This window comes from Cynoglossus semilaevis, chromosome 14 (genome assembly GCF_000523025.1).
Source record: "Cynoglossus semilaevis isolate Cse_v1.0 chromosome 14, Cse_v1.0, whole genome shotgun sequence".
NCBI lineage: Eukaryota > Metazoa > Chordata > Actinopteri > Pleuronectiformes > Cynoglossidae > Cynoglossus > Cynoglossus semilaevis.
Window position 1 is genome coordinate 8515598 of NC_024320.1, and position 22498 is coordinate 8538095.

The following is a 22498-nucleotide window of genomic DNA, read 5'->3' on the forward strand; positions in this document are numbered from 1 at the left end:
AGAGTGGGAGATGGACTAAGAATATTTAAAAGAGAGAGAAAGAGAGAGAAAGAGAGAGAGAGAGAGAGTGGAGAAGGACAGCTCTCCTGAGAATCACTCGGTGCAGCACAGCTTGTTGTTAAAGTCAGACGAATAGATCCTGCCTGTCAGAGGATACAAATGTCAGTCGCTGGTACAGGACAATCAACATAAAGTGGTCGACTCCCTTATGGAATAGTCTGCTGCACAAATGTCAACCTCACATCAGGACATTGGTTCAGTTATACTTGGAATACCTGGATATACTACATACACTTAAAAGGGATGTTACAGTAGCATTGATTTTATAGTACCAAGGTATAAAAATGATCTCCATTCAGTCCGAGCCACTTAATGCTAGTTTACTTTGTTATTTATTCTAGTTTCTAGTCCGCAAGAGCAGATTCATACTGTTTTGTATTTTACATGTTTGGTCTGACGACAGCCCTGTGTGGCCCGTGTGGCCATTTTGTGGCCCACGTTGTTATCCAGTTAGTCACGGCAAGAAATCCTGGCTGATTCTAAAACCAACTGCCACTCAGAGTTGTTGATCAGTGCTGGGCAGTGACGTGGCATCGACGCTTGTTCAGGGTTTAGGGTGTTTGCTTCCACCCATGAATTCAGATGGACTCTCCTGGTGTTCTAGTCCACTTGGGTTGCACTGCCTTTCAGTCATTAATGCAAGGGCGGAGGACGTAACTTCTGGTTACCATGGTTGCGCCAGCACAGATGTGACTGGTCTCTTTGTGGGCGTCTGTCACGGGTGGAATGGTCCCAGATGGCGAGCACTGATTTCATTAGCTGGGCTTCTTCCAAACGGCCCCAGGTTTGGGTTATTTTTCTCTCGTGGGGATTATCTCAGCTGACAGGGCAGCACATTTAGACAGATTTCCACAGGTACTGTCCCTTGTTAAGCGTGTCACACTGTTGCAGCCACACAAACACACACATTGCATTGTATCAGGTCAGTGTGGTCGGCCTTTAGTTGAAGGAGGCCCAGGATATTTACCAGGATGTTGACTGTAGTGCCCAGTCCTTATAAACCCTATCATTTCTCTAGTGATCAATCCTCTTATCATGGGCATTCTTAATCTCGAGTGAGTTCTTTGATTTGACCCATCAGAACCATCTGAAATGGTGGTAGCACCTACAACTACAGTGTTCCCTGTACATTGTTAATATACCCATAATTCTTGGCACTGCTCTTGGCACTACGTTTCAAGCACTATTTCCTACCACGGGAAAGTGTGCGCCTGTGAAACAGAGGCAGCAGAGATAGCGCCACTCTCTGTAGAGGTCATAAATACATACCTGTAACTGTGTTATCCAGGTATCACTGAGTAAAACTGCACTGAATCCTGGTCCAATATTTACCTTATTAATTATGAATTCGCCTTTTATCGCAAATCACGCCTAACCCTTTCTCGCAGCAGTGAAGCACAGTACAGCTGTGTTAAAGTCACTCAGCTCAGCTCTTTCTCACTCCTGTGGCTAGACACAGGTTTAATGAATAATGCAAAGAGACAGCCCTTCAATGGAAGCCGGGCTTCAGTGGAGGTCCAAGAGAGTGAGGTGTTGAAACCTGTTGTTTGGTGCAGTTTGGGGTATTTGTATGTACAGGGTTTCATCAGTTTACGACGTCCTCGACCTATGGCATCTAACCGTTATGTCTCCATTTCCCTGAAATTTATTAAGACTTTTTGTTCCATCATTCCATCACGATGCATCGTTCCATCTCCAACCAACACGTTGCTTCAGCATTTTAAGTCCAAGACTAAGAAAAAACAAATACAGTTTTCCTCAGTATTTATGTAGATGTAATGTAACCCCCCTGCCCCCCCACCACACACACACACACACATAGACACCCATCTCCTCTGTGTCAGCCGGTGCCAAAAACAACATATGGCGGTGACTCAAAGTTGAAAAGCACTTGGTTTGTATGACACGTTACACCGAGCTGCTGCTGCTGCTGCTGCTGCTGCTGCTGCTGCTGCTCCTCTTCATCTGCTGATTGTACCTCATAAAAAGCATAACTGCAGTACTTACTTTTTATTGCCAAAAATATGCAGTGAGCTCAGAATGCAGCCATCCGAGGGGCCTGTGCTCCCACTTCACTCTGTGGAACATTGTGTAATGTTCTACATCCACAAGCCAAACGCACTGTCCAAGTGTCAAGTGTCTTCAGAACGTCCCACGTTTTCTACTTCATCGTAGTAGGCAGGTTATGTCACTGCAGCGAAGGATGTTCGTTCACTTCATCCACTTTGCCGAGAATGGATATATAATCTTTCACTACACGTGCATTCCTCCTTTTTTCTCCTAACTAGGGATGTCCAATAATATCGGCCGACCAATTTTACCAGCCCAATATTAGCATATTATGTAATATCTGTAAGAATCGTTATCGTTTTTTTCTCCGTTAATGAAAACCCAATAACGCAATTTCTCCGTTAATGAAAACCCAATAACGCCATGCTTGGGTTTTTTGCCCAAAGATGTGTGCCCAAAAAATGGCTTTGGGGATAAACGGCTGTATATTAAAGTGAAAGTCACTAGATGGCAGCATTGCAGGTCAATTAAATAAACTCACACAGACATACAGTGGTTTGTAAGGACAAATAAATCAATATTACCAGGCCTAAATCGGTATCAGTTGATATCGGAATCAGAAATTAAGTTTTTGGACAATATCGGATATCTGAAAAAAGTTAATTTCGGACATCCCTGCTCCTAATGGTTAACCTTAGTTTTGCCAATTAAAAAATAGTCTAGGAACCCGAAACTCCTGTATGTGTGTGTGGCCGCAAGACCAAAATTTGACAATGGGACGCAGTTGGCCCCTGGACCAGACTTTGGACATAACTGCCTTCAGCCATCAGACACCCTTTAACTTTAACTCACCACACGAGTGAAGTGTAAAGTAACATTCTGAGAACTGAAGAGAGAGATTAATGCACTCTTCCTCTTACTGACATTCACTTGGGTAAAAAGCAGCACTAAAGTCCAACCAGCACAAACTAACGCAGTCATTTCTCAAATACGGCCTTGTAAAACATCTTCACAGCTCGCGCTCTCTTAATCATCCCCTGGGCAACATATTATCCTGATGAAGACAAAGCGTTGCCTTAAATAAATCCAAAGTCAAACAGAGCGGTGGAGAGACGCTGCGGTTAACCTCGGAGGTGTGACATTCATGAAGTCTCAGAGCTTCTTAAGCTGCAGTGGACACAGATTATTGTGTTTGGGTCCGTGACAGAGAATTTCTGCACTTAGTCAAGGAACATGGTGGGTGTTGAATAAAACTCTGGCGTCGTTCTAATTGTGTCAGTTTGGAAGAAACCTCTGAGGGATTCAAGAAGATTCAAGGAATGTATTTGATACATGTACAGAGTACAGTAAAATGTACGTTGTACCTGCTGAGTAAACAGTTTTAAGGCAGGAACACAGTGAAGCACCTCCCACTTTTTTTTTTACATCAAATACAAACAGTGAAAAAGAAAAACTGAGTTAAATATTCTGTATACATTATGGGAACAGTAAAACAAAATTGAAAAAAAAACTATATGTCAAATTATTTACATTCTGTTCAACAGTGACTCCTATATTCTTTATTATTTATATAACCCAAGTCCCAGGCTGCACAATAAGGTTGTTTGTGCTCATGCATAAAAACTCAAAGGTAACCTAAGGTAAACAGTTCTTTTAATCTGAGTTAAGGTGGGACTGTTTTTTTTATTGTACTTGAACTTGTTATTAGTAGTATTATTAGTAACGTTTTTTTCCCTGTTGTGCTGCATTTTCATTTGATAGAAAGGATTGTCCTGTAATCTGTAATAATAGCTGGAGTGTTCTTTTAGATGGGTTAATCACAGACAGGATTTACTGAGTACTGTGGGGGTGGGGGGAGTGGGTGAGGAGGGGGTGATAACAGGCTTCTTATTTGCCTACTCTAGTAGCATATATTGATCATACTGTGATGACAACCACACCCACCAAGGGCAGATTACTGGCTCACTATTGGACTACTTCAATCTGTTGTTAAAAAAAAAGGGTTTTGAAATGATCAGCTCAACGTGTGCAGAGTGAGTCCATGACCAGGGAGGGGACTTTGGCATGTCTTTGATCTGGCCAACTCACTGACACAGGTGTGATTCTTCCCCAATAGAGAGGATGTAGCTGACGTCGGGCTGTGAACAAATGAATTCACTTCGTGCAGAGTGTGCCAAATCGTAACAACCACAAAATACAAACCCCAATAACAACATGGTCCAGATAAATATTTATAGGATCCCACTGTGGCTAGAGTCTCTAACATTAACATAAACTCCACCACAAAAATGTAAAATAAAACAGGGGGAGTCGCAGTCAGACATATCAGCTAGCATAGTCACATTTCTGTGTTTTTGTCAAAATAATTTAGGTGTTCTTTATATAACAGAGAGAGAGAGAGAGAGAGAGAGAGACTAGCTTGTATTCGCTCACCCATCCAAATAATTGCCATCAGGTGTTTCAGTCACTTCCATGAGCACAGATATGAAGACTGTTCCTACAAACATCTGTGAAAATAATTCTATTTTAGAATCCACTATAATTGTCATTTCTTTTCTACAGGGTTAAGACCTTGTTTTGGTGTAAAGGTTCACAGGGTTTTGTTCAGATTGTCAATAGTTTTCCATGCAGTATCGTGCTGACCTTGGTTCCTTGTTCTTCATCTGTTTTTGTACCAGGACGTGACACCTGTCCACTCCTCTCCATCCAAAAGGGTGACGTCCAGCTCCCTCACCCAGGCTAACCAGGCCACAGATCCCATCATGGACTCACCCCAGGACAACAATCTCAGTGAGTGCTTTTGCCGTATCAGATATATGTAGCTAAAAGTAAAGTATTGAAGAAAAAAGCATTGAAAAATAGCTAAATGTAATGAAAATGCTGAGGTTTTGAAAAGGGATATAAAGGATTCCAAACACGAGGCATCAACAAATCAAGGTCAAACTGGCTAAAATTTTAGCCAAAAGATAACAACAGTATCACCTTAAAGGTTCTTGAACTGAACCTCCTGTCTCATCAACCTTTCTGTCAGTAAGGGGCCTCAGAAGTGATCCCTGATGTTACCCCACCCCTACCTTGAACCCATCTGTCTCCTTGACTGCTGAGCTTAGCCTTTCCTAACCCTAAGCCTTTTTCTTGTGTCCATGGTTACCCTACATACCACTGATGCTGCTTAGCTACAACTTCCCTCTACAGCTAATTATGAGTTCCAACCACTTCCAGATAATTTTTCCCATGATTCTTTTAATTATATTATTATTCTGTCCTCTTTGAGTCCATAACCACCTGCACTCTCACACCATGTCCACTGATGTCCAGTCCACTCCCCCTTCTGGTGATGTCTTCTCTGACATCTAACTTGTGGTTGTATGTACAGACATCATTTTGAAGCACACGCTCAACTTCTACCATCGAGCTCATCACGCTAATCATGCCCAAAACACTATTTAATGTTTAATTTTTATATGATAATCTGTGCTTCATTCATTCCTCTTCCTGTCTGTACTGTGGTAAAACATAGTTAAAAAAAGAAAAAAACAACCCCAGAATAGCTCAAATTAGCCCAAAGTATCCTTAATAATTAATAATTATTCAGTACATCTAATTATGGCATAGGAAGATCCAAAGGTTGACCACAAAACATTGTTTTTTAACATGTTATAAGACAATAAAGCAGTTGAGGGAGAAAGTTCATCCAAATATGTATTAAAGAATAAACCATAATAAAATCATTGAAGAAAACAAGTGGAACAAACAGCAAAACAATGCTGTAGCTCGAAAGTACAAGACAACCTCCAGCTCCCCTCACATTCCTAAAAGATGAAACTGTAATACCATGAATGACTGTCAACAACGCAAAATAAACAGAACAAAATAACACACAGTTATTAAAAGCAAAGAGCTTAAAAATAGCTTTTCTTACAATTTTTTTTTTTTTTAGAACCAAATGCTGCAGGCCCCATCAGTCACTGACTGTGGAGCAGAGCTGCACTACAGCTAATGCACTGTTTTGGCCCCGTTTGTTCTCTGTGAAAACTGTGTGGTAGGAGAGAACTTTCAAAAAGCTGGGCTGTACTTTAGCCTGATAAGACTGCTGCCTCCCTGGCAGCTTCTTTAAATGGGAGCTCTGGGACTGCACGCTTCTCTCCTCTTCCATTACTGAGATAATGTTTACATCCAGTTTCTGTGACCAGCTCAGATGCTGATAACAGCGTACACACTAGATGGAGCACAACTCAAGGTACAGCACATTGTTTCTCAGGTATCCTGACGCACGGACCCGACGGTCAACGACATCAGGCTGCTAATAACCAGCTGTAATAACTCTGTACTGCTTGTACTATCATCAGACGACACATGTATCTAAGCCTTCCAGTATTTGGAATATTTAAATATCCATGTACGATATATTTTGGACGAATGGTGATAAGGGTTAACAGGCTATCCCTCCACGCTTTGTCAAGTTGTTATATCGCAAATTCTTGCCAAATCAAACAGACCCCATAAATTCAATGCGCTCTCTGTTATAATATGTCACTTCCTGCTTTGCCACTAAGCAATTTCCTGCGTGTTAACGAGCAGAATTACAGTCCGAGAGGCTGCAAAGTGCTCCCCCAAGACCCGTGGTGAAGGCGTGGAGAAACGGTTCTGCCTCGTATGCAATGTCATGGTTGAACACCAGTGGGAATCGTCTGTTGAGAAACAACTGGCCTCAGCTAATTACATCTGAATATTATCAGAACAGCAGCAACAGTTGAGACAAATAACTGTCACAGAGGAGGTCACACCCTGAACTGTTGACAACGCAGAAAGAGAAGATTTAGTTTGTTTTTTTAATGACTTTCAAGTCCTCACTATGCTGCATACTAACGTTTCAAATGACTTGGGTGTTATTAAGTATATTAGGTAGTATTCTGTTTCGTATAATGGAACAAGGAAGCAGACAGCACCAGGATGCAGCAGTCGAACAGTTTACTAACAGTCCAAACTGTTGGCAGGAACAGGAAACACTCATTAGGAGGAAATTACCATTAGCATCAACATGAGCATGGACACCATAGGACAGGGGTGTCAAACTGACATTCACACTGGGCCAAAATTAAATATATATTTATTGAAAAAATGACTGTAATGGTGTCCCTTCTCTCCAGAAAAACAACCAAAGCTTAATATTATAAACACGTGAGAAATTCAATTGGAAATAAAACACACATCAGTGGTATTTGTTTCTTATTATGTCTCTATCTGTAGCCTTTATAATATAATGGCAGGCCAACTCTAATACACGTTTGATATGATCTCGGGCCAAATATAATTACACCAGGGGCCAGATTTGGTCCACGGGCCTGAGTTTGACACCTGTGCCATAGGACAAACCATGACCACCGTACACTAAACTGAACACAAAGCAGCTCAGAACTATGAGCCAATGAAGACTGAGTGAAGGAGGGAGGTCTGTATACACCAGGCCACCAGGTGGCACCAGTGAGGCTGGGGTGAGTGTGATGACACTGAATAAGTAAGAAAAACAGAGTGGAGTGAAGGAGACAGACGGAGCTGACATATTCAGGTGAATGTAAAATCACCCATGAAAACAACAGTAAATATAAAGTCAGTGCCAGTGAAACCAGGAGACAACAGGCTCCATTCTTTTATTGGAGAGTTCATGGTGTGAGTTTCAAACAGATGTAGACTGAGATGAAGCAGGCTGAATCAGACTAATGTGAAACAATGACATTTCCTGCCCTTGCCATTTGGAAAATGAATCGATATCCATGAAATCTCCAGAGGAAGGGACTTCTGCGCCCTCTGGCATTTACAGCTGAGCAGGAAATACACGAAGTGGGGAATTAAAGGACAATTTTCCAGCAAACAGACAAACACATTTGACATTAGAGCTTTAATTAAAGAAGAGAACAATGACACACTATTTCATTTCAATCACAGACTGAATAAAAAGGTTGGCATGGTTTAGATGCAGCAGGTTATTCTAAGTCCTGAGCCTGGGCCACACTGTTGGAGCAGACGTCTGGACCAGGAGACAGTTTGGTTCTAAGTCTGTGGGGACCACCAGAACCTTGTACTCCCCCCTCCCTGTAGCCCCGGTGAAAGTGTGTGTGTATGAATCAGCCTGAATTGGCCTACGCCTAGACTCTTGATCAGTTCTAACCATAACTTCTCAGACTTTGTCTAGACCATACATGTCAAACTCAAGGCCTGAGGGCCAAAGGTGGCCATCAAGCTGTTTTGTGTGGCCAGCGGGGGCTTAAAAAGCATTTAGTTTTTCATTACACAGACATGAACAATAGTGTTTAGTGTCGATGAATAGTAATCAACTGCAGAAACATGTACTGGTCTGTTATGGAGTAGTTACATCTGTACCAGCTGTCCCCAACCTTTTTGGTTCCAAGGACTGGTCAGCCAGTACCAATCGTTACTACACACCTGTAGCAAGGTGCTGAGCAATACATTTTCAAAATAAAACATCTTTTAGACTCTGTAGACTCCCTGGCCCAGTACCAAATGACCTATGGACTGGTACTGGTCCACGGAAAAAAAGATTCTCTGGCAACAGATGTATTTAATGTGAAGTCCATTAAATCTGAACGCTACGACTTTGACCCTGAGAAGACCTAAAAGGAGTTTATTGTGTTTAATGCACATGTACAAACACACACACACGCACACACACACAAAACTAGTTAGTGAATGTAGTGAATATATGTCCATGCAGACAGCGGCTTTGGTGTGTCTAAAAGCGGAGCTCACAGACAATCCACATCATTCCTCTTATCCCGGTCTGAGTGACGGCTCTTGTCTTTGCTGACAAGTTGTTGGCACCACTGCTGCATCGTCTGTCAGGCCACATGACTGAAGGACGGCTCTGGCCGAGCCTGCCAAAGTCACACACTTTAAATAAAGCACTGCATGTGTATGTGTGTAAGTGTTGTCTGATCAGATGTAAAGTTCACGGCTAAACCCTGCTGGTTGTGCTGGCCCTGTACAGTATCTACCCCCCTGTAGCTAGTTCTCTCACCCATGAAGAGTTGTAGTTTGCAGTAAGGAAACTCTTTGGTTATTTAATGTCCTCGTTAGTTAGCACAGCAGAACCACCAATCAGAACATTGTCATGTAAGGCATGTTATCTTAAAGGTAAATTAGCGTTAGCAGTGTCCTTAGTTAACTAAGTAACTCAAACAGACAGACAACATAAGAACAAAGTGAACATTCTGTAATAAAGAAATGTTGAAATGATTACAGAGAGCAGAGAATAGAACACAATAAAGGAGTAGGAGTAGGACTGAACAGTGGATGTTGGAGGGTTAGTAGGTTAGTAGTACTAGATGGATTAGTATTAGTAAAAGGTATATTAGTAGTAGTAGTGCTAGTAGATTAGTAAATGATTATTGTTGTCGTCGTCTGTGGTGTTTATTGCAATCTCAATGATTCAATTAAATTAAAATTATGCATCAAGTATACTACATTACCTCTGTGGTATTTATATGTACACTATATAGAAGAGACATAAGTACAATTATAAATATAAAAGTTGTAATGTCAACAAGTATAGAAATACTAGTTCAATAATGCAATTCAAAGTAAACAGTGTATGATGTGGATTACAGCCACATTAACACAATGAATATTTCTAGGAGTTACTATGCAAACAATTAGATAGCATATATACACATATACATACAGTACATATATACATATATACATGTACATGTGTATATACACACACACACAGATACAGTATACAGTATGTACACACCTACACACTTACATATGCATATGTGTAGGCATATACATGCACTCAATATATAGTATATTGAAATGTAGTAAACATAGAAATATATCTATATCTATGTAACTATATATATGTTTCCAACAAAGCAGCAGATAGATTATAACTAATAAGACTGTGTCCAACAGTAAATGTCTTACGTTATCGTCTGTGGACAGTATAGATAACTATAGTTGAAACTGCTCTTCCCTTAAATATAAAACCCAGGCCTATAGCATGCATGGTGCAGCGGTTGTCACGCCTGCCTCACATGCACACGGTCAGCCCCCTACACTGCAGCCTGTGCAGTTGCAACTACATACTTCAGATAGCCACTAGGTCTCAAGCAAATATTGGAAGGATTAATGACTATATTGGAGTATATTTTGTGCACGTTGCTGTTAGATGATAAATCCATTTCGTTAAAGAAGACAGTCACAGGTCCAGATGACTGAAGACCTCCAGTGTGTGTCTGTTCTTCTCCCTGTCATGTCTTCATGTCTTCATGGTGTTCTCCTTCAGAGAAACACAGCCAGTCCTGGTTGTGGGTTGTAGATTTTTACTCCTCTTGGCTGCTCTCCTCTTCCTCACTGCCACCTGCTACATGTGCACCAGAAGCACAGGCTGAGATTGTTAAAATACAGGCCTTTTCTTCCTGTCTGGAGACCTCAGCCCCCCTCTCTGTTCTGTCACTAAAGCTGGCCTTAAGTCGGCACGCTGATTCAGTATTCCTCTCACTGAAACCGGCTTCATCCTTTTCTTTCACCCTTCACTTAGTGTGGAAACTGCAACAGGAGTGTGCCAGAGATTCACACAGATTTAGGAAGATTTATTTAGACTTTTTTTTACATTTAAGCAAAACATAAATTGGCTGTCATGTGTTTTTAGAAAATCTGAAGTTGGAGCTTTTGTATCAAAACTAAACTTCAGTGAAATCAGAGCCAGTCCACCAGGCATAACTTAACTTTACATTTTTTAACACACTCTTTTGTACCCTCTATGAGAGCCTAGGAGTAAAAAGAAGAGGGATATGATGCTGTTTTAATTAGGAAAACAAGATTGTTAAATAATAGTAAAAACCAAAGCCTGGTTTTTATTGGTTCTCATTGACAGAATTGTTGTCTGTTAATAACCATCTAACCCAACCTTTTTTAATCTTGTCATCCTGTTTTAAAATCAGAAATGTTTGGCGACCCCAGAGACATTTTAGTAGCCGTCACTTATGCAGTCATGTGATCGAAGTCGTCAGTCAAGCTGTGCCAGCTCAGATATTTTTATATGCTGCCTTGAATTAGATTTCAGTCTAGAAGTATGAATCTGTAAGAATACACTTTTTGTTTTAGGATGGTGTCCATTGTTTTTAATCATAATTTTTAAAAGAATAATAATTAGCTACAGAAATATTTTATCAACATTTCAGATGACCACATTTGAATTCCATTTGAAGCATATTAATTTTTTTTGTTGTTGGTATTTTTACCTTCTAGTACCAAGTATCATGATGTTTTATTTGTCTAATAGTAACAGTTTTTCCAGTTGTAGGTGTCTTTGTTTTTGACGGCTTTGAAGTGTTGACGGCTGTTGTTAACATACTGTACATTTAAATGAAACCCTTTTTAATTACTACAAAATATTGACCAAATAAGAGTGTGAAACCTCATTAATGGACTTTAAATTCACTATTGATTCCTGTGAATTAAGTAAGACTTAAAGGAAAGAAGGAAATTGATTTTTAGAAACCTCCTTGAATGCAGAAGATGAGGAACGACTGATGTCAAAAACCTTTTAGTCTGTGTTGTCTTAGTCTTAAACATTTTTTTTTCGGTCATAAAAAAAACTTGCGGTGAAACGTCATTAGACAGGAGAACTGTGTTTATTGAAAATCAGGCCAGTCAGTCGAGACAAAGGGGAAAAAAGGAGAGACAATTATATGACTGGAAGATCAGGAACGAGGAGAAAATGTCCTGATGTCTTAATGTTCTCTAATGAGACAACACTGCAGTGTCATAAAAAGGAACACTGTGAACAATGGACAACAACAAGTTTGTGTGTCTATTTGTAGTCTGACCAACTGTGAAGACAACCCCGACAGACCTGACTGCACTCATTATTAACATATAGTAAAAACAAAACTGAGATTTAGAGTGGGGTCTTCAGATGGAGACTCTCCCACAGCGCCCTCATTAGGTATTCAACAGGAGTGTGTTTATTTGCCACTTCAGGAACAGGAAATCCATGTGCAATTTCAGTGGGATTATCAGCAGAAAGCAGCTCCACTCTGAGCCTGACAAAGGAGCTTTTCTCCAGTCGATGTGCTGCCAACTGCTCTGTAATGGGCTGGGCTCCGGTGGAACACCTTGCCTTCCATATGTGAGCGAGGTAAAGATCCGTGATCAGAGCTAATAATGTGAAGAGACCAGACAAATGCACACAGACCTGCGGGGCTACCCAGCTCTATTTTCTGCTGTGTTGTCAAAGGTTGAGGTAGCGTGACTGTAGCACCCTGCGGTAGGTCCAACACCAACAGAAGGACACTGGTTTGAAGGAGCACCTCTGCCTGTGCTGCTGGGCAACATATGCTGCAGACGTACTGTATGAAAGCAAAGAAAAAGAAAAACATTCACTGTCCTTCAGACTGAAGAGCTCTGTACCATCATATTCTCTTTGCATTCTTCAGTTTCTTCTGTTAAAGTAGGCCAAAGTGGGATTTCAAACTAGCACAAATATGTAAATACCAATAACAAAAAACAAAGCAAACACAGCTGAGAATGAACAAAGGAGGAGCAATGAGAAGGACCAGAGCCACGCTAACAACACTGAAATAAAGTTAGCTCAAAATTGCCAAGATAATTTAATATCTTAATGCAATAATAGGCAAATAAAAACTAATACTCAAAGAGTTGTATAAATGCCAAATAGATAGAACAGAGACCAAGCTAGAGTTAGCATAAAATGCTGAAACATTTAAATCAAAAACTCAGAAAAGTTGAAAAAGTTAGCACAGAAATCCAGAAATACAAAAAAAGAAGCTAAAAATACCTATTAGCCCTTAACAGCAAGACAGAGGAAAAAGAACAAAACTCGTAGCCATAACCAGACCATAGGACCTAAAGCTGAGCAGTCTTTAGCATGGCTAGATATCAAGGCTAAGATAGCTAATCAAATCAAATATAGCCAAATACAAACAGAAAGCATATAATCAATTGATTCAAGTACATTTTCATCAATAACCACCTGCTGAAAAAAATCCTTCATTAAAATGATGAACAAAGAGTTAGCAGTAGAAAACAACAAAATGTTAGCACAAATAGCTAATTTTTTTTTCCAGCTCTGTTTCTTCATTCACACTGCTAATCTGATGACCACTTCATTTGTTCTCATCTTTCAGTAACCTGTAACTGGTTACAGTGAACTTTTAGTCATCGTGGCTGTATTTATGCTAGTTTTATCATGAGTTTAGTTTAAAGTACTTCCCATCCACTCTGATGTGTAGTAATACTATTTACACTGTTATCTAGTGACTGTGGTAGCTGTATCTTGTATCTCATTTTATTCATCATGGGACAAAGGTCTACCTTTTTTGGACATTTTAACCTATTGCTTTCAATTTCTAAATAAATATTTAATTTTGTTTTTATAAACTTTTAGAGATTCATGACCTTACGTTTTGAACGTGTTTGCCATATTTTATCTCACCTAGCCATCTCCAGACCATGATTCAACATTAGTATTACTATTACTATTTCTGGTTAGCATTATCTATTTAAACTACATCTGTCACCATTTAAATTCTTCACTCTTTTATCTATGAACTATGTCCTAAGTACTGTGAAGTATACGTATACCTCGGTGTCCACTACTTCAGATGGCTTTATTGGCTCATTCTTGTGTGTTGACGTGTAGCTGCTGCTACTATTCTTACCAACGTCTTCCTGCTGTAAGCTGCATTATTGAAGGACAGCCTGGCTTCTCTCCAGCTGACGCTGTCCCACATCTATAAGACCCCGGTGACATAAGGCCACAGGCATGTTGGCTACCTTGATACATGCCACTAAAAAAAGCTGATGAACATCCACCTACCCCACTCCCACAAGTCCATCCTATTTTTTACAGAGGGGGACTTCTAAAATAAAACCAGCTGTCACTGGATCCCTGGCCTCACTGAGCTGTGGTCTGCACTGGAGCTGGTCTCCACACCTCGCTGTCCGTCTGTCTGTCTGTCTCTGACCAGGATTTGCTCACTGTGTCTGGTTAAAGCTCTCACCACCACCGGAGCACTTTTAAAAAAGAAAAATTGATTCTGTCGGATTCTAACATTGTTTTGGAATTTAGAGTAACCTACACAGTTGAAAAAAGGTAAGAAAGTCTGTGAGATGTGTCCAAGGTCTGGTCTGATGGCCCTTTGTGGCACTTGGACAAGATTGAAATGTCTGGCAATTTTTTTGTTAATGTTAAGGACACATTTTATATCATATACAGTTGACAGTTATTTAACTTTCAGCTGCTTTAATTTATTTACCAAATTGGTTCCTGGTTTTTGACATTTAGTTTTAGCATTGATTCTGTTGCTTTTGCCTGCCTTGAGCCATTGATTGTTCTAGTATGTTCTATTCTAGAATGATAGAGAGACCTTGTTCATTCATAAAATACACACACACACACACACATTTTAGTTTTCTCTCTGGTTTTATTGAAATAATGACTTCTGTGTATGAGGATTTTTAAATTACGAGGTATTTATTCTGTCCGAATTGTTCTTACATGTGGACCAAACTTTGTTTCTTCCTCAACGGTTTAGGTAAACCAAGGATATATGAAGTCCAATTCAGTCATTTTTTTTTTTTTTTTTTTTTTAGCTTTTAGCTTAGCTTTGCTAATGTTTTGTGTTATTTAGTTTCAGTATGTATTCCTTGGCTAATGGACTGTCTTTTTTTATTTATAACTACTATAAGTATTATCCTCCAGGTACACACCACTTTATGTTCCTGTCATGTTCCCTTTGTTTGTGTATGTCTGTATCCGTGGTTTGACTTAAATCAACTAAATCAACAGTGCCACCTTTGATAACCATTGGTTTTGGCTAGCCTACATTTTAGCCTATTATACAATATCTTTGGAGAACTCTATATTTTGTTGTTTACTAAAGTGACTCTTGAATCAACACCAACCTGGTACAAGGAAAACAGGTTGTTGTAAAAATGTGTGAATCTTCAAGGACTTCAAGGTGTTTTTTTTTCTTTCTTCTCTTTATTCCACCAAAACATTCCACAGCAAATTGCAGAGAAAATAGGAGTTAAAATAGGAAAATAGGAGCTTAGTCTGAGGCAGAAATCAGGCTGATGCCTCGTGAGCACACAGATGTTATTGTGATGGATGTGACGGCTCAATTATGGAGCCTGTTTGGCTCTTAATGTGTAAGGTAGGAATCACACTCCATGGCTGACATTTCAATTAGTGTGGCCCGTGTTGGCTCTGCTGTCAAATCAGGCCCTTCAGAAAATCCAATCAGTAACTACAGGAGAGAAGACTGGGCTGTTTAACTGGTCTGCGAGCAGTGAACGTCCGGCTTCAGTCTGATTCAGATCTCTTTGACTCAGAGCATTCTGTACCAAACTGAGATTAACAGATGTCTAATTGCTGCATTAAAACATCAAAAGGACAAAGAAAAGAATGAATATATTCAGGAGTGTGAAGTTATGAATAATACCTAAGAGTCAGAACAGGAAAGAAACAGTAGAAATGGTTAGATCAAATTAAATAATGACTGTAGGATGAGATCATAAAATTATAATTACACTGATGCTAACTGTGAGACAGTGTTTCAACAGTACAGTGTTAGATGACAGTAATGAAGTGAGACACATCACCCTGAGATATAAAGCCACAATATATTTTTTTTATCAGTGTTTGATTCCAGGTGTTTCTTTTCACCTATTTTCTCAGTTAAAATATAAAAATGTCACAAAAATACAACATTTCATAATAAAAACCTTTTTTTCACATTTACACTTTTTCATCAAGTATTCAGTAGTTCATAATTCTATTCATAGTCTGATTTATTTTCCAGTTTATTCCTCATTATTTTGTTTTTTTGTCATTATTTTGACCATAGTCCTAAGCCCCTAAAAACGTTTCACCATAGCCCCTAAAAACAACTTTTTATTATCTAATAAATATTTCAAATCTCAGTGTCAGATCTTTTTGACAACAATGACTTCATATTTCATTATTACAGGAAGTCAGTAATTACTTTTTAATATCAATGTAGTTTAAACCACTTGAACACAAATTACTTTTGATGTAAAAATAATAGTATTTGCTGACTCCAAAATACATAAATGAATGGATTGATGGACTTTATTAATCCTAAAATGAGAAATTCAGTGTCAAAGCAGAATTATTGTCCATGATTAACCTTCATCTTTTTTTTATGGTTTCACCTTTAAATCCTCTAATAACAATATTAATTATAGCAATAACAATGACTTGTATTTAATTATTATGAAGTATTTTGTTGTACTCCCACTTCTGTATTTCCCAGTTAAGCTTCTAGCTGGTTCTTCTTCCACTGATTCTGTTTGGATTGTCCTGCAGCCTTTCCGTCTCTCACTGTCTCAGAAAAGAGGCAGTGACAGGAAGGTCAATGGTCCACGGCTGGGCTGAATATAGACACTGAGTGGTGCATACCAGCAGCAGCAGCAGCAGCAGCAGCAGCAGCAGTGGCAGCAGCAGTAAAGCCTCCCCCGCTGCTATTATAACCTCCACCACTGCCAGTACTTGAGCCTCCGCTGTGGACTTGAAGAGATAAGGGGATAAATGTGTTGGGGCTGAATGTGAACCAGGAGACCCTTCATGCCTGAATCACCACTGACTTTAGCCTGAATTCTTTTCTCTCGACACACAGTTGTACTTTGTTGTTAATTCAGGTGAGAGTAAGAATCATTTAAAAACACACCCAAACTTTCCTGTGAGTCAAAATAATTCTCACATTATTCAAATAGAAGTAGAACTGAAAATTGCCCCAAACTAAATTCTATCCAAAACTATAGCAAAATAAGTTAAAGTTGTACTAAAAGCCTAAAGGAAAGCTGAAAACACCCAGCAAATGGCCATAGAAATTGAAAAAAAATATTATATAAAAAAGAGAAATAACAAAAAAGTGAATGCCAAATATGATGATGTGAAAAGGCTAGAAAAAGGAGAGAACTTCCCTAAATACACTGGGTCATTAGTATCCAAAACTATAACAGAAGTAGATAATGGTTCGCAGGAAGCTGAGAAAAGTAATAATTTCCCTAAATATCCAATGAAGGAAACTTCAAGTTAAAGCAGCTTTTGTTTTTTAGTTAGACAAAATATAACCCACACAAAACTAAAAAAAAAAAAAACACCTAAGAAAACTAGATAAAAAATACTAAATTAATCAAGAGATGGCTTAACAATATAGCAATAGCAAAAATAGCTTAATGTAGCCAACAATATGCTAAAACAATGAAATGATAACAGTTGAGTTAGAATAAATCCAAAGAAGGCTAAGACATATTCTTGAAATGCCGTCTCTAAGAACCTGCCAGAAGCAGTTGTCCTTCTCAGTAGGCAGCAGCTAATGAGACATGACCGACTTTAAAACCTTTTATTACTCATCACTAAACCACTCCAGATCACCGTGTTCCTGTGGAACATGACGCTTCCAACAGAGCCGGTTTATAAAAAGCTGTGAGTTTATGTATTTGTCTCCAGCCTTACGTCAGACCACTACCACCCAGGCTGGAGCACGCTGACATCATCGCCATGCTATGCCATCACCTTTGTGGAAGCCCTTTACACAGGCCAGACATATTCAAAAGTGTTGGCATCAAACCCCTGACCTGTCTCAGCCTGTGTGACGCCTCCAGACCATGACGTGAACGTTCATCCTTGGTGATTGATGAGGGCATTGTCCTTGCGTCTCTGTGGCATTAGGTCACATGGCGGCCTCAGGTGTGAGATTTCTGACCCATATTTATAGGATCCTGTTGTTTTTCTTTTGTTGTTGTTCTCTGGTTGTCTTTGGCAGTGGCATCACTGCTATGTTGGTCAGATTGTCTTCTCCCCGTCTATCTCTTCTATCTCTTCGCCCATTACTAACATACCACACATTACTGCGAGATACAAAACACTTTTATGACCTGTGACCTACGATTCAAATGACCAGGCAGGTGTTTGGACCACACCCCTCTTCTGGTTCTTGTTTTAACATATGATCATCTGTGATAAATGTTTTCAGACCCCATCTAGAACCATCTGATTGGCTCCCATCCTAATTGGCTCCTCCTGCTTCCTGGTTGGTGTCTGTATATATTTTTAAATACAAAAATGTTGACCAAATCTCAGTCCATCCTAAAACTAAAGATAGAACTTTAAAACTCTTTAAAATTGTCTTGCACATATCCATTACCCCACTCCCAACCGCCCAGGGAGCAGAAGTCCTTCTTGACACGTCAACAGCAGTATATATTAGACCTGGACAAGTAATGTTAACCCTGTAAAGCTTTTATTTGAAGCTGAGGAATTTAGTTTTGTTGAGATATTTTTGTTGATATGTTGGGCATTTCTGGAAACTTTTTGCTCACAACATTGTTGGTTTGAGAAGTTTAAACAAGTCATTTGCCCATAAAAGTTCCAAAATATAGAGACAGTTTTCAAATCTGATACCAGTGGTTTACCTGGGTTACTACAAACCTGGTATTTAAACTAACACACATCCCTCACATCCCTCACATCCCTCCCAAAAAAAAGAAAGGTGATATCCTTGGCTCTATGGGGGCCCAGGTCTGTCAGGTTGTTTGAAAACAGGAACAGAATTGGTTAGTCTTATAATTAATGTTCGTACTTTAACACCATTGGCCACATCCCATCTTAACTGAGACCAAAACCCACAAAAAAGTAAATTTAGTTCATAAAATTAAAGATTCAGCCTGAAATCTCGAGGAGAAAAAGACTCTCACACTTGCATCTCCTTTCCTCCCATTCTGGCGCAGTCCAATAAAAACCTGGGGTTCTAAATAAGTCTCAGATTTTATTAGACTCCTAAACTGAGCGTCAGCAGAAGTTATATGTGAAAACCAGACTGGATACAGAGTTGTTGATTTATTCATTTCTGTGACACACGCAGAGTAGGCTTCATCCAGCCAAGATCAGATGTACTACACGTGGGTTGAATGAAGCATTAAGCATGAGTTCAACACGGCCGAGCATGAACCTACTACTGTATGAGGCATGTACTCATGCACAGCCCACTGAGGTGGACGCTGATCTCTGGTTTTGGACCCTCATTGTATGAGTGTAGTCTGAACAGGCAGCTGCTCTCCTGAGGTTAAACTTTCCCCGAACCTGACGCAGCCGAAATTATCCCAAACCAAGCACCTAACGCAAAATAACTACAAAGAGTAGAATTTCAAAATGTCATAGGTTTTTATTCTGAGCACATAATGAGAGGCAATCGTTTCTATTTATGGTCTCCTTCCATCCCACGGTGTTGTTGCCTGGGGAGAGAGAACATGCCAAGAGCTAAGAGGTCCAGTGTGGGTGTTTTCTGAACGTCAGCACAGACCGCTATGTTTCCTAATGATGCTTTGTATCAAGAAAAGTCAAATATAAAATCAATAAGCTTCTCTAATTGGCTATCCCCTGAGATGTGGCGTGCTATATGATGGATCCTAAACCATCCCTTTGTGAATGATGACTCCTCTGCTTTGGTCTTGTCATGAAATCTGTTACAGACTAGGACAAAGAGCAGAGAAAAAGGGAGACAATATGGAAAAAGTCAGTATGTGGGGGTTCACAGTACAGTAAGTCAATGTGCATAGTATTAAAATCTGTACTCGCTCTAGGCAGGTATCAAAGTATGTAGGTCAGGGGTGTCAAACCCATTTTGGTTCAAGAGCCACATTCAGCCTGATTAGCTGTGAAGTGGACCAGTACAATCATAACATAAGTCCATGTTTTTCTCCTTTGTTTTCCTTTTGTTTTTTTTCTGCAAATGTACAAATATATATATATATAAACAAAATGGAATATATTTGACTTAAATTACTAATTCGCAGTATTTGTGCAGTTTCTCACTTTAAAGATTCATTAAGCGGGCCATACTGAACCCCCAGTGGGCTGGTTTTGGTCCGCAGGCCTTATGTTTGACACCCCTGATGTAGGTAGCTATGCAGGTGAAATAGCTGTGCAGGTAAGAAATAGGCAAACAAATAGGTAACTGTCAGTAGCTGCTGGAGGAAGGTTAATTAAAAAAGAGGAAATGACGTCATAGGATAGAAAAATCAAGAGAAGATAATGTCAATGAGAAAATAATTGAACCATTTTAACTAAAAATTCAAATCAAGACAAGTGCAAGTGGAACAAGAGTTGTTTTGCAAGTCATGGTCTGTATAGAGCCAGTAAATGAATGAGACGTGCTCCCAGTCCAACTGCAAAGCCTCCCGCTGGCATTTGGAAGATTATGTATTATTTCTTCCATTGTTGGTCTCCACGGTCCAGTTGCTCTGGTGTATATACTGTATATTGTCCTGCATCATAATTATGTCAAATTTAAGTGGCAATGTCCATAAAATGCTATGCTATTGATTATGTTGGAAACATTTCCCCCGACCTCTTTGTAACAACAGAAAACTCCTACAGTCACAGAGTGTCCCTGAAGTGCAATTACGGAAGGGCAGAAACTTAGTCTAAGTTGTTCCCGTATGTGCCAGAAATAAATAGAGGGTGAAAAACACAACCAATGTTTTTAACAAAAATAATGTGTCATCTTGAAGATGAAACTTGTTCTACATGCAGTAAGTCACCTTTTAATCTCCTGTGCCTGGTTTGTCTTCCAGCTGCAGGCAGCCTCGGCAGATCCAGGTCAGGACGTCCTGAGGAGAGGCCACTGAGCGTCGGTGACCCGGACTCTGAGCAGGTGTCAGTGAAAGAGCGGCTCGCAATGTATCAGGCTGCTGTCTCTAAGAAAGAAACCAGCGGGCCTGGCTCAGCTGCGGTAAGATGATCACGACCACAGGATGTAATCAGAGAGGACAGACAGGATGTGTCGAAATCAGAGAGGACAGACAGGATGTGTCGAGAACAGATTAGAAAAATGTCATTTAGCAGCAGTACAAATATGAAGATGACTCATTTAAACATCATTAGAGCTTTAACCGTGTCATATAGTTTGTTGTTGCGTTAGGTAGATATGATAGTATCTACCTAGGCCAGGCATGGGCAAACTACAGCTCGGGGGCCTAATGCAGCCTGTTTGGCTTTTTAATCCGGCCCACCAAACTTTTCCAAATTATTTTATTAATTTCTATTTTCGTTATATTTCTGCCTTTCCCCTGCAATGCCCACATTTCCTCAATAGATACACAAGGCTGAAAGCATTTTAGCATTTTAGCCTTTACTGACTGACTTTTACATGTCATTTCTTTTAAACCCTATCTACCTGCACCTGACTCGGCCCCCCGTCATATTTTAGGGCCCATTGTGACCCACGAGTCAAAAAGTTTGCCCCCACCTCTAACCTTTTCCTCAGTCAAAAAGTTTGCCCCCACCTGATCTAACCTTTTCCTTTTTACTCCGAGGAGCCAGTGAAAGAGCAGTCAAACAAATGTTTTTTAATGTAGATGAATGAGTAGAATGTAGGAGGAAGAAAGTGTATCCATAGGTTGGTGGACAGGAAGGGAGATGCATCATTGTGAGTAGCTATTGATCCCTGATGGGAATGTTAGTAGGAATCTAAGTAGAAAGGTAGGTAGGTAGTTTGTTGGGTAGGCAAGTTTAATCATAGGTAGCATAACATAGTATGGCAGGCAGTTAGTGGGTATTTGGGTAGGAAAAATATTTGGTAGCAACAAGGGTTGGAAGGTCTGTAGGAAAGTCAAAAGGTCGATACATTGGTAATTAATTAGAACACTAGATAGGTTTTAAAACCAGCACAGGAAAAGGTCATTATGTATACCAGGGGTCACTGACCTTTTTTTAAACTGAGGGCTACGTCAACAGCACTGAGAAAAATAAAGGACGTCTTTGATGCGCACTTGAATAATGTAATAATAATAAAAAATTAATTCTGCTCTGTCAGGTTGTGAGACACACGGTAGGAGACATTCTTCTTACTGTGGTCCATGATGGCACCACGTTGGTGAGGACAGACTCTGGGTAGTTAGTGAGGTTGGTGGATAAGTTGGTGGATTGGAATTTCTTTATAGAAAGATAAGAAAGTTAAAAAAATTCAGACATACATTTATTTATATATATTTAAAGAGGGATAATATATCGCCAAACATTTGAGTAGAAAGTGAAAACTCACTCACTCACTCACTCACACAATTGTTTGCAGATATAAAAGACATTTTAAACCCCAGACCTTCAGTCACTGAAATGCTTCACATCTTTGTTCAGGCCATATAAAATAAGCCCAGTTGATCAAATACTTCCATTTCTCCAGTCTGAAAAGCATCCAGTTCAAGAATAGAGTGATGAATACCAGATGTCAAACAACAACAAACAGACTTTTGACATTATTCCCAGAACGGTGTGAACAGTGTATATTCAGACATTTACAAATATGTTTTGGCTTCATTTCCTATCAAGAGGCAGCTACAACGCCTGCTCTGA

General features: G+C 39.7%; 1 protein-coding gene across 4 annotated transcripts in view; it reads left to right on the forward strand.

The window, feature by feature from the left end:
• The window catches only part of xirp2a (xin actin binding repeat containing 2a), a 57415-nt gene that overhangs the window by 19961 nt on the left and 14956 nt on the right, over window positions 1–22498 (forward strand). For 2 of the 4 annotated variants that reach the window (XM_025062081.1, XM_025062082.1), the window contains exons 3-4: window positions 4743–4860; window positions 20722–20879. In XM_025062081.1, coding sequence (XP_024917849.1) covers window positions 4743–4860; window positions 20722–20879 — 276 coding nt within the window. Of the gene's footprint in view, window positions 1–4742; window positions 4861–13781; window positions 14213–20721; window positions 20880–22498 lie in introns of those variants that run through there. The other 2 variants (XM_008324829.3, XM_025062083.1) reach the window with 2 other exon arrangements.